The sequence below is a fragment of the Silurus meridionalis genome, chromosome 1, assembly GCF_014805685.1.
Source record: "Silurus meridionalis isolate SWU-2019-XX chromosome 1, ASM1480568v1, whole genome shotgun sequence".
NCBI classification, from domain to species: Eukaryota; Metazoa; Chordata; class Actinopteri; order Siluriformes; family Siluridae; genus Silurus; species Silurus meridionalis.
Window position 1 is genome coordinate 23,299,107 of NC_060884.1, and position 12,884 is coordinate 23,311,990.

The following is a 12,884-nucleotide window of genomic DNA, read 5'->3' on the forward strand; positions in this document are numbered from 1 at the left end:
CTGACTATTTTCAAGCGACGACTGAGCCTCTTCCTGAAATACTTAAATTAGCACTTTCCAAGTTTGTAGAATTGAAGGGTTATATTTATATTAAGTTTGTAATCTGACATACCAGTGTAGATTTATTCATTACTAGAGACTCAAAGCACTTTTGTACGTCGCTCTGGATAAGGGCGTCTGCTAAATGCCGCAAATGTAAATGTAAATGTAAGTTACTGAGTGTGTCTATACTGTATATTGTATGTATTCACAGCAGATATATCCACTTTAATGCCTTGAATATTTGTGCTGAATACCTTAGATTGGAACAGACTCAACAACACTGCTCAGTTTGGTGGTAGAATTGCTGAATCACAGCTCTTGGATCACTAGTTCAATCCTGAGCTCTGGTTACTGTTTGTGTGGAGTTTCACATGTTCTACCTGCAATTGTGTGGGTTTCCTTAAGGTTCTCAGCTTTCCTCCTACCTCCAAAAACATGCCAGTACAGGGGCTTCTTATGCTAAAAACTGTCCCTAGGTGTTAATGTGTTGGTGCATGATGCAATATAAAGGACTGGTGTCAAATCCAGAATGCATTTCTTCTGTAAAAAAAAAAAAATAACTGTATTGCAGGGATGGGCTTCTGAATATCTGCAGTCATGACATGAATAAACCTGTTACTGAATATTAATCATTAATTTTAGAAATGTCCTGGTCATCCAGGTCTTATTGAATGTATTGGTTGAATGTAATGGACTCCCAACGTAAGAGATTTCTCAGTTTAGGTTTTAAACTTTTTTTCTAAAACTGGACACCCATTATAAAACATCTGATTAGGAAGTGTAAAATAAACTATTATCACCACCATGCCACAATGGAACAACTGTCTCTGTAGAAAGAACAGATGCCAATTCACACTCTCAGACCTTGGTGTCATGTCAGTTTCATGTAATTCTCACACAGTGCTAACATTGATTGGGCAGAACTGATGAAGCTTCTCAAATGATTAATAATGATCATCATTGATACAAAAGCCCCTAGCTATTACTGATAATACTAGAGACAGATCTAATGAGATTTTTTAATTAATTTTTTATTATTATTAATTTATTTATTTATTAAATTAAATGTTTTTCAGCATTCTGTATTCCATAGACTGAAAGAGAATTACAAAACAACTTACCTGCCATTTTTTCAAATCTTCACTTTGGAACCATGGGAAAAAGTACAATAATGGGATGCATTTACAGTATATGATTACTTTGCTACTAGAACTCAGAAACAAAAATAATCTAGACTTGAAGGTCTACAATAAAATGAAGAGTTGTAGATTCTTTAATGCAATTTTATATCAGAGGGCCTTTCAAGAACACAAAAGCAAAATGCATGGACTATTACAATAGTTGCTAGAGTGTATGTTGTAGAAGTTTCTAGATGCATGACACTGATTACATCTTTTGTTTCTGCTGATTGCTGTGTTCCCACATAGTGTGTGCCAAACCTGTTAACCTACAAGTCATTATTCCCTCAGTAAAAGAAAAACATGTCCTAAATATGTTTCATGCCCACAATAGTTCCAAAACTACTTTTGCATGTATAGTGAAAGCAGTGGCATGCCGTGCATTTGGTACCTGGGCCTTCAGTGGGGACTTACCTGACTTAATCCACCTCTTAATACAACCACTATCTGATGCTGAAATCTTTATTGTGCAAACCTCTAAACCGACGTGCGACTGAACATATATTGTGAGTGCTTGGTGACACTAAACACATTTTCCTCATTCCTCAAACCCGAGGAGAAAGTCCTTACAGAACTCAGAACTGGGCTGTGTTCCCTTCTCCTTCTCTTTGCAGGCGGAGAAAGAAGGATAGGGGAACATTCGCGTGTCAGGTTGCACGATTCTTCTTTCGCTCCTCGGGGTGGGTGCTTCTGATCTTGAACGCTGGCCAGCATGCTGCCCGCTGAGAACCGGTCTCGCACTTCTCGCACCCACCGGTCTCCCTCTTGCAGCCATGGCTACAGCAAAGCCCTGTTGCGCTGCCTGAGGGGGTGTTTTTTGTGTCAGCTTGCGAGGTAAACAGAGGTTGAAAGCTTTGTCCTCCTGTTTCCTGAAAATGCTGGACCAAACAGACCTTTAGAGGGTAGTAGGCATCATTCTTCACCTCCGCGTTTTGTGTGTCACCTAAGCCTGACAGGTTCAGCCATGACGTTCTCTCACCTGACACAGCCAAGCCCATCACGCGGCCGCAGCCCTGAACTGCACCTCATGCAGAGCGCGGAATTAGGTCATTCACCACACAAATCTCGTCCCAGAGTGCGGGGTTGGGCACTCCCGTGTCGAGCTGTCGCCCCATCTCCTACAAAATGGTACGCGGACAGTAAATTCACCCCGTTCAGCGAGCACACTGACTGAACCGCGTATTTGTACACCCTCTGATGGATGGACGCCGTCAGCCTTTCCATTTTGCCCGGCAGCAAAATTTGATTGGGGCCAGAAATAAAGCGCCAATTCGGATGGAGTGGTAGGCCACTGAAGGCTCTACCGCTGGGAGTCCAGTCAAACCCAGCTTTCCCATCCCTTTGAATCTCCAGCTTAGAGCACCCTTTCGCAGGAAGCTTGCTTTTGAAGGGGCTAGACCAATGGAGAGACATCTCCTTCATGCAAGCCGGCACGATGGACAGGAGTTGTCCAGCTGCGGGTTGAGAAGGCGGCAGCCTTTTCCCGCCATAAAGGTCTCTTTCAGCTCCCTCCATGTCCTTGGCCGGGGGGCCAAGCTAGGCCTGCGTGGCTGATTCGCCCGCTCAGAGAAGGCCTCGCTGGCCCTGACGACCCAGCACTGAGTGGAAGTAATAAATGGTGCAACTGACAGTTTGGTTTTACCTGGTGAGGTTCTGTGAGCAGTAGTTTTTGGATTCTGTGTAATAATATAAAGATTTTCTGCAGCTCTTCATGAAGAAGCACTTGTCTGTCTGTATGTGGGCGGTTTGCTGAGAACAACAGAAAGATTTTAACATAGGAAGTGATGTCAGAGGCAGGAGAGCTATGCATTTGGAGGACAAAATCTAAATGGCAATTTAGAGTGCTAATTTCATCTCTAGTCAGAATACATGGATTAGAATTGAGAATCGTAATCTCAGCCAGAACTGAGTGAATTGTAGAGAAAAGCATTAGTGCTAATTACTATATTTTTTATTTAAACATTCTAAAGAAACAGAAGATGAGTCATGTAATGAGTAAGAATTCTTGCAGTGCACAATCTATTTGTGTGTTTCTTTTTCTCTTTTTAATTTGACTGTCTGAGCATCTGTTTGTGTGTTTCTATTCATTCTTCTTTTTATGCTCCAAGATACTGTGTACTTAGCAAATGTCACTTGTAGTCTATTAATTAGGCTACTAACCAATAAACCATATCATGTTCATAGTACTGATTTTAAATTCATAGTACTGAACGCACACAAAATTCCACCTTGCCTTTAGCTCTCAGAAATATTTTTTTTCAAATAACAAGTCTGGTCTATTTGCAAAACCTTTTTCTGTTTATTTATCTCTTTTTGCAGCTCACCCCCAAATCATTTTAGTATGCAATTTGTTTAGTATGAATTCATAAAATAACTGCTGTAACATTCCCACCAAAAAAAACCCTGCTTATTATGACTAATAATCTTGCAATATGTTTAGTTAGACATACATTTCTAGAATAATCATTTTTACTGACATTGTGCTAATGTGGAATGGTTGGTTGGGAGTAGAGTACACAAGAGTGAGATTTGCAGCAAACCTTAACTAATTCCCTTTGTGGGTGACAACCGTGACACACCATTTCTATCAGGGTGTTGGGTATCAACTATGATTATTTTCACTGTAAGCTTACTTCTTTCACACTTTGGGCCTGTATTGTCTTCTCCTGTCTTTCAGCTATCATCAACCCCAAAGTACCCAAAGAAACCAAGAGCTTCAGTTTTGATTACTCTTATTGGTCACATACTTCGGTGAGTACTGTGGGAGACAGTTACAGACTCGGTTATATACAGACATACATGATTATCATAAAAACATCACAAGTGAAATGATCATACTGTATTTTGAATGGCAGTATATACTATGTGCACACATTAATACAATATAATTATTTGAAAATTGCACAATTAATTAATAACTAATTTCCTCTTGGGAAAGCTAAATCATAATAGTGATGTTTTTATAATTAGTACATTAAAACAACTATTATTGTTAGCTTGTCTTTTCTTGACTCTTGTACATAACAAATAGCAAAACAATGACACATGACAGTTGAATTTATTATATTTGAATACTTAAATGTTTTTATCTCTACTACTACAGATTCACTTTGTCCCAGAAGTACACTAAAAGCATATACTATTTACCTTTAGTGCCTATGTCCTTCAGTAATGTATGGAGCCTTGTCTGGTTTTATCCACCTGTTGTTGTTTATTCAACAGTTGTTAAAGGCATAAACTGACTGATCTATTCTGGTTTTGTTCATGTACATGCAGCCAGAAGACATCAACTATGCGTCTCAGCAGCAGGTCTATAATGACATCGGCGAGGAGATGTTGCTCCATGCCTTTGAGGGCTACAACGTCTGCATTTTTGCATACGGCCAGACCGGTGCTGGCAAATCATATACCATGATGGGCAAACAAGAAAAAGACCAGCAAGGAATAATCCCACAGGTAATGGCAGTGCATACAGATGGGACTATTATTATCTTAACAAGGGAATCAGGCCTCAGAGTTTACATTTCAGTTTATGTACTATGAAGAGCAAGCGCTCCTGTTTACACAGTACCACAATGATCACTAATAAAGCAGTCTATTATTAGTGACTGATTTGCTCATAGTGCAGTATCTCAGGCTTTTCACACACACTTCTTTGTAATCAGGCATGTGGCATAAACAATGTGAAGTCAAACAAGATTAAATGAGGAGGCAAACAGTAAGCGGAAGGATATACTCAAATACCCATTTAGTGTCTGAGAAGATGAGATAAATGCGTCTGAGGTCTCATCCATTAACTCTAACCCTATTTCTCTATCAACAGCTGTGTGAAGATCTTTTTACCAAGATCAATGACAGCAATACAGACAACAGCATGTCGTATTCTGTAGAGGTGAGTAGACAATCATTGTGCTTGTTACTCTGGTTTGTTTTCTTTAATTTGTTCTTATATATGACTCTTCTGTAAAAAAAAAAAAAAATGTCTCAATATAATTGTGCTGATAACAGTAATTTTCTTCATGTTTCTGCTGAGGCAAAACAGTTTATGAATGCCAGCTCACTGAGAGTTATTTGGTCTTTCAGGTGAGCTATATGGAGATTTACTGTGAGCGTGTGCGAGACCTGCTGAACCCTAAAAACAAAGGGAACCTGCGAGTGAGAGAGCACCCACTGTTAGGCCCTTACGTAGAAGATCTATCCAAACTGGCTGTCATGTCCTACAATGACATTCAAGACCTGATGGACTCAGGAAACAAGGCCAGGTTATAATTCTCTTCTCTTCTCTTCTCTTCTCTTCTCTTCTCTTCTCTTCTCTTCTCTTCTCTTCTCTTCTCTTCTCTTCTCTTCTCTTCTCTTCTCTTCTCTTCTCTTCTCAAGCTTATACCTCTGTTACATCCATATAAAGCCTGAAGAAGAATAACAGCTTAAGGCTTCACACAGGAAATAGAGAAAACAATATGTTAATGCAAAGACAGACTGATATAAAGGATCAGGTTCAAAAAGACAACATTTCTTCTATTTTAGACAGTGACATTTTTAAAGTTTCATATATTTCATTATATTAGTTGTGGGTAAAAAGCCATAGTGGCCAAAAAAATCATGATTTATTTTTCATTTTTTAACTCCTTTGGTCTCAAAATTTAAAATTAAATGACATACAGTAGCTCTCATTTATTTTATAGTAGAACCAAATTTTTAAAACCTTTTATCTTTTCTACTACCAAACAATTACCAAATGTTAAACAACTCAGCAGCAGGGCCACAAACCAGCAGGCTAATTGAGCACAGTGGATAATTAGACAGTCTTTAATTCATGCTTCACTTGCTTCGTTTAATGGATTTGGCTATTCTCTTCTTAGAACAATAAATTCTTTCTTTCAGGGTCATTACTCTTCAGATCTAAACATTGTTGGAGCCATTAGCACTGAAATATGAAGGGGAATGTTGTGTGTCATTAATTGTCATAAATTAGTCATAAATTGCAGTGTTGTGGGTCATTAATCTGTTTTTCTTTGTTTGAAACAATAGACATGGATACATACTTAGTAATGAATGTTTCAGTGTTAAAATCATTAAAGATAGATAATAGAACGATATAGCTTGCTATCTGGTCTATCCAGTAATAGCTTTAAACATGTTATGGAATAATAATGTGATTATAGAGTCACGTGACAATTACTAGCACCAATGTAAGTGTAAAGTTTGTAAATGTGAAGCAGATGGCAAAACCCTGATGCTGAAGTTTTTTTTAATACTCTTCACCTTGTCCTAATTCTAGCAATTTAAGGAAGGAATCTCCCTTATAGATCATTTAGCTGTACTCACAGTTAAATGGTTATTTTGCCTGGATGATGTATGTTTCTTCATTTCTTTTGCAGGACGGTGGCTGCTACGAACATGAACGAAACAAGCAGTCGCTCTCATGCTGTCTTTAACATCATCTTCACACAGAGGAGGCACGATGCAGAGACAGATAACACGTCTGAAAAGGTAGGCTGCCAAGGAACATTTTGCACTCTGTCAATCACACTGAGCCTCTTCCAGTGGGCACACACAGGCCAGAGAATCATCACTGCTCTTTGCTTGAAATGCGGTTAAGGTTTGTCAAACAACAATGCTGTTTCAGGTCAAAAAAGATATGAGCATCAGTACAGAGTTAGAGTTCAGTACATGTTAAATATATCTATACTTCTTTATATGTCAAACTTTTTGTCATTGTTCTCTCTCTCTCTCTCTCTCTCTCTCTCTCTCTCTCTCTCTCTCTCTCTCTCTCTCTCTCTCTCTCTCTCTCTGTTGATCCCAATCTGTATTTTTCTTTCAAATAGGTCAGCAAAATCAGTCTGGTGGATTTAGCCGGCAGTGAAAGAGCTGACTCCACCGGAGCCAAAGGCACTCGGCTCAAGGTGACAAAGGATGCTTTTTCTACATTCACCTTCTAACTGAATATTGTCTGTTTCAGTACTGTCTGTTTTTTATTTGTTCTGTTTTTCTCCAGCTATAGCTATTTGTAATATTCTATCCCATAACCCCTAATCTTGTTAAACATTGATTTTCCTATCACAGATGTCAATACAGGTTTTAAAAACACATGCTGAAGGTACTCAATAATTATTTTTTATTGCCTTATCTCCATCTCTCTGCATTTTACAGTATGCATTGTGCTGTGAGGTGTATAAAAATCTAGTTCAGGAATCTGTGGAAACAAATTGTGTGTTGGTGCTGAAAGTGGGCACTCAAAAGTCCTCCAAGCTTATTAAAAGGCTCTGCTTCTTGTTGGAGTTTAGTAAGAAATGTACATTTTTCTTAACACAGTACTGTAAGCTATTTTTGTTCTGTTCCAGGAGGGTGCAAATATAAACAAATCCCTCACCACTCTGGGGAAAGTCATTTCAGCTTTGGCTGAAGTGGTATGTATTGCTTTTTGCATTAACATGTAAAATGTTTGTCTCGTGTGAACCATTAAAACGATGTATCCAGTGAAAGAAGTCAAACATTTTTATTTCCTTTTTCCTTAGGATTCAGGATCAAACAAGGTATGAAAATATTTACTACAAAAGATTAATCTTTTGGTTGAACATAACATTTTCTACTTATTTCATATAAAGGCAGTCTGCTAAAGACATCTTATGTAATTTCTGGGACCAACTAAAAGAAACCTATTTAAGAAGCTATAATATTTTGTGTACATATACTGTATACATGTTTGTGTTTGTTGTCTTTATGACTCTGTACTATACACAGAATGACAATAATATGTCACATAGCTTAATTAGATCTAAAAAGAAATCAGCCATTTGCAAGTGGGATTCACTTCTTGCTTTGGTATCTTATGTACTTTGAAGTGACTACATTTGGGGTAGGTGGAAAATTGTGTACTTTTAATTTTAGCCAAAATACGAATTACCGTTCCTATCAACAGAACAAGAAGAAAAAGAAGGTGGAGAGTTTTATCCCATACAGAGATTCTGTGCTGACATGGTTACTTCGAGAAAATTTAGGTATGTACTATTGGTATCAGTGGTTGAACTCAATTTAAATCCAAGCTTATACTGATATTGACCTTTTTGACCTTTCTCCTGGTGCAGGTGGAAATTCTCGGACCGCCATGGTAGCAGCTCTGAGTCCTGCAGATATCAACTATGATGAGACTCTCAGCACACTCAGGTGTCTCTCAGTAGTCCAGCGTTCCATCTTATTGGGCAGGGCAAATCTAAAAACTTGCAAATTACAAGTACAAGTTATTAAAACCAATATGTCTGCTCGGGCTATAGACACATTACTTTACCTGCACTAGCTGCTTCACATGGTCAGGATCTTGTTTGATATCTTGAGAATACCTGTTCAAAACTGTGGGAAATTTAGAGAAGAAAATCCACTTTTCAGCATGTTCTGTACAACACAGAGTGTAACCCAAGTTCAGGATCTAACCTGGTGCTATGAGATATAAACATTACTCCCTAACTCAGTCATGTTTGCCCACATATTTACAGCCTCACTATGCTGATAACGCTGGCAGGTTTTGAAGTAGTGTGGGTTTGGCAAATTTTTAGAAAGTTGATTCTTTTTGGGAACATGGAAGTGTAAGCATTTATTTATAAAATTAATACATTAAACAAATACAAATACTAACATAAATTATGATAAAGAATGGTACAAAACATGCAATTTGTTCTCATTGGAAAAAAGTCCTAATTTGATCAAAAATGTGATGTGATATGATTGTACAAAATGCATTTAAAGTCATTTATACTATATTTCTATAAAAATGTAAGTTAAATCTATAAATTGGCAATAACAAAAATTACATGTGCATATTATGTATGATCAAGTCTTTTTGATTTTGTTGCGTTATTAATTGTTAGTCTATCACACACACACACACACACACACACACACACACACACACACACACACACACACACACACACACACACAGACAAGCACACACACTCCCATTCTCACTCTCTCTATTGAGATTATTATTACTGTTAAGGTGTTGAAAGCCAATCATTGCATGTAGTATTGGACTAAAATTCCTCTGTAGCTTCACTCTTTAAACACCCTTCCAAGGTTACTTCACTAACACTGAGCCCTCAAGGAATATGTGTGTCTGAAAGACATGAACAATTAATTTCATCATCTTGTCATGAATTAAGTACCATAAGAGTGCTAATTATTTGTGATCTGTGTATTAGACACTCCAGTGACTAATACACCATATGAACACTAGTATCTATGACTACACTGTAAATGAAGTTCTGTGGTGAATTTGGCCTACATTGCTCCTAAATCAGGTATGCAGACAGAGCTAAGCAGATCCGCTGTAATGCCGTCATCAATGAGGATCCTAACAACCGGCTGGTGCGTGAGCTAAAGGATGAGGTGTCACGCCTGAAAGAGCTCCTCTACGCCCAGGGTTTGGGTGACATCATTGAAAGTAAGGCTTTCTACTCTTTCAGCTTTATACACCTTGTTAAATGTTTACGCCTTTTTATATAAAATGTGTAAAATGTTCAATGACAAATTACACTAAATGTCAACATTTGGTGTTAAGTGTTCAAGCTCTAAGGCTAATGTGGTAAACACTTTTTCCTTAAAAGATCTAGCCTCAAACTATATACAGATCTTCCAAACTTGATCTTCCAACTAGAATAACTTATTTCCTGCTTGACTGTGTGCAAGATGGCAAAAGGGTTTTTTTTATTATTATTTTTTAAATCCAGTATGTTCCACAATGGTTTTTCCATCTTGCATCACTTTTTCATTGGTAATTACTTATCTTCTTGACTTGCTGTTGGTTGCTATGGTTACCCTGGTTGCACCTGCGTGTAGACATAAAAATTGCTACAATATATATGCAACCCCATCACTTTTCCCACATAAAAAGTCATAAAAAGTCTTTCTCTGGTTGGCAGGAAGGGCAGAGAAGAGCTCAGGTGGCAGGTGTGAGAGATAGCAGAGTGAATTTTATTTTAAGGCTTCTGACTGCGCTTTTCAGTAGGGCAGCCTTCTCAGAAATAAGAAATGCCCCACAAAATGTTACTCAGCAAGATGCTGTAAGAAGATGGCACAAATTTAACCCTTTATTGCAAGACACATACACCAGCCAGGCATAACTTTATGGCCACCGATCATACATAACATTATGACCACCTGCCTAAAATTGTGTTGGTCCCCCTTTTGCTGCTAAAACAGTTGACTCGTCGAGCATTAACAGCATTAACTTCTTTAGCAATTTGAGTTACAGTAGCTTATCTGTTGGATCAGAACCCACAGGCCAGCCTTCGCTTCCCATATGCATCACTGAGCATTGGCTGCCTTCTTTGAACCACATTTGATAGATACTGACCACTGCAGACCAGGAAACCCCACAAGAGCTGCAGTTTTGGAGATGTTTTGACCCAGTCCTCTAGCCATCACAATTTGGCCCTTGTCAAACTCACTTAAATCTGTACGCTTGCCAATTTTTTCTGCTTTATAACACATCAACGTTGAGGGCAAAATGTTTACTTGATGCCACTAACAGGTGCCATAATGAAGAGATAACCAGTGTTATTCAATCACCTGTCATAAAGTTATAATGTCATAATTTTATGCCTGATCGGTGTAGTATATAATAAACATAGTAGATTACATGTTAAGGCCTATTACTGAAATTACCCTCTTCTTTTACCCTCAGTATCAAAAATGGTGCATGACCACACCCTTGCTGTCACAGGTTGTTTCAAGTTTGAAAGAGTTGCTGTATATTGGTCTATAATGTAGTTTTAAAAGTACCGTGAGTGCACATTTTGCCTTCATAGACATGATTTTGGTCATCAATTCATAGGACCCATTTTGGGATAACTTAGATAGTTTGTTATTGTTAGCTGCATTAGCCTTGTAGCTTTGAATTGGAATAAAGTTGAATAAAGTTGTTGCAGTTGTAGAATTCTAAACACATATTGAACGTTTATTGAACTGTTTAACGCTAAATTGTATTTTTTTGTTTTCTGCTTTGCCATTACTTATATGAATTACTATTATGATTACTGATTACTGGTAAGATTTCATTATCAAATGTTCAAAAAACAATGGCATTATATTACGAATATACAAATGTTTTATTTGTATTCATTATTGATTCATTATTGTTACACCCAAGTTAAAATGGGCAGAATAACAGGCAAATAATTGTGCACAATTGTTATGCACACTTATAGGAAAATTATAAATTGATATAAGTATGTCCCATTCATACACTCACACACTCAGTCACTTACTTACCCCATTCCTCTTGCAGTCCCTCCTTTCCTTACTTTTTTTTTCATCTGGCTTCTTGTAATCTCATGGTTCCACTTTGCTAAAAGTTTCTACAACAGAGAATTAAAAAAATAAGTCCTACATGTCTATCATCTTTCAGAAGTTGTGAATTTTGAGCTGCCTGTATCTCTTTGGACATGTGTTATTTAAAAGACTCTCACATTCTCCTTTCTCTTTTTTCTCTTTTCCCTTTCCTTTTTTCATTTGATATTCTCTCCTTATTTATTCTTCTCACTCTGTTGTTTTCCGTTGTCACTCTCTCCCCTAGCCTATCGGGGTCCAGTTGATGACAATGCTGGTTTGGGTTTGAAATGTGTGTTTCCTTGGCTCTCCCTCTCTTTCTCTCTATTTCTATTTCCTGTGCTTTTAGCAGCTTTCCTGGATGTGCAGATCTCTGCAGCACCAGGGCCCTGTCCAGGGTTTTTAAAAACAAAATGGAGCAATCACATAATCATCCTCCTGCTATCTCAGCTGAATGTTGGCTTGGTTGGGATCAGAAAATTGATGTAGCTGCATGTGTAGACTAGCAACCAGGCTGTCAGAGTCCATATAGTTTGCTTAAATGACAATGACAATGATACAGTCATCCAATTTCATAATCGATTGACTGACTAATGATATATCCGATGCTAAATAAAGGGGAACAGTCACTTGGATATTTTTACTGTAAAGTGTTTTGTCATTGCGGAGCTTTTTGCAAAAAAATTAATAAAAAACACTATTCTATTCATCTATTTACCACTAAAGCGTTTTTAAAGGATTAGAAAAAGTGTCCAGTCACATCTCGGTGTCTGTGTCCATTTATCTGCATATCGACTGACTCAGAGTAAAGACGTTTATTAATTTTGCTGACTCAGCTCATTACTGCCATTGCAATGCTACATTAGTGACTCACAGAAGATGAGAATCCAGTCATGCACCATGTTGTTTTGCTTGAAGTCTGTGCAGAACATCTGGAATAAAACAGTTCATGATCTTTAAATTATACATTAATGTTAAAGTTAAAATCTTGTTTAGTGGATTATATCCTGAATATTAAAAACCTTTTGACTTTTATTGGAGCCTGTTTGCTGGTTCGGTGTGTAATGCTTAAGCACGGCTCTCTGTGCTTTGTGTACACTGGTGCTGCAGGGCTGCGTTTTCTCTTTTACTCTCTCTGCTCTTTAGTTTTTTTGTGCAAGATGTTGCTTGGTAGAGTGTATTTGGTCTCACTCACTCACCCATGTCTTCTTGTAGAAAGTGTATGACTGCAATTATGAAGATTCACTCAATTATTCTGCAATACAGTACTGGCGATTATAAGAAAAATATTATTGAATTGCAAGAGAAAGGCTTTTTTCTTTTCTCCTTAAGAGTAAGTTT

At 37.7% G+C, this 12,884-nt stretch overlaps 1 protein-coding gene across 15 annotated transcripts in view; it reads left to right on the forward strand.

Annotated features, from left to right (window-relative positions):
* The window catches only part of kif1aa (kinesin family member 1Aa), a 56,510-nt gene that overhangs the window by 9,905 nt on the left and 33,721 nt on the right, over positions 1 to 12,884 (forward strand). For 9 of the 15 annotated variants that reach the window (XM_046845667.1, XM_046845687.1, XM_046845679.1 and 6 more), the window contains exons 3-14: positions 3,898 to 3,971; positions 4,497 to 4,676; positions 5,044 to 5,112; positions 5,304 to 5,482; positions 6,599 to 6,710; positions 7,046 to 7,123; positions 7,562 to 7,627; positions 7,736 to 7,753; positions 8,140 to 8,218; positions 8,306 to 8,384; positions 9,515 to 9,657; positions 11,791 to 11,835. In XM_046845667.1, coding sequence (XP_046701623.1) covers positions 3,898 to 3,971; positions 4,497 to 4,676; positions 5,044 to 5,112; positions 5,304 to 5,482; positions 6,599 to 6,710; positions 7,046 to 7,123; positions 7,562 to 7,627; positions 7,736 to 7,753; positions 8,140 to 8,218; positions 8,306 to 8,384; positions 9,515 to 9,657; positions 11,791 to 11,835 — 1,122 coding nt within the window. The remainder of the gene's footprint in view (positions 1 to 3,897; positions 3,972 to 4,496; positions 4,677 to 5,043; positions 5,113 to 5,303; positions 5,483 to 6,598; positions 6,711 to 7,045; positions 7,124 to 7,561; positions 7,628 to 7,735; positions 7,754 to 8,139; positions 8,219 to 8,305; positions 8,385 to 9,514; positions 9,658 to 11,790; positions 11,836 to 12,884) is intronic. The other 6 variants (XM_046845696.1, XM_046845722.1, XM_046845758.1 and 3 more) reach the window with 1 other exon arrangement.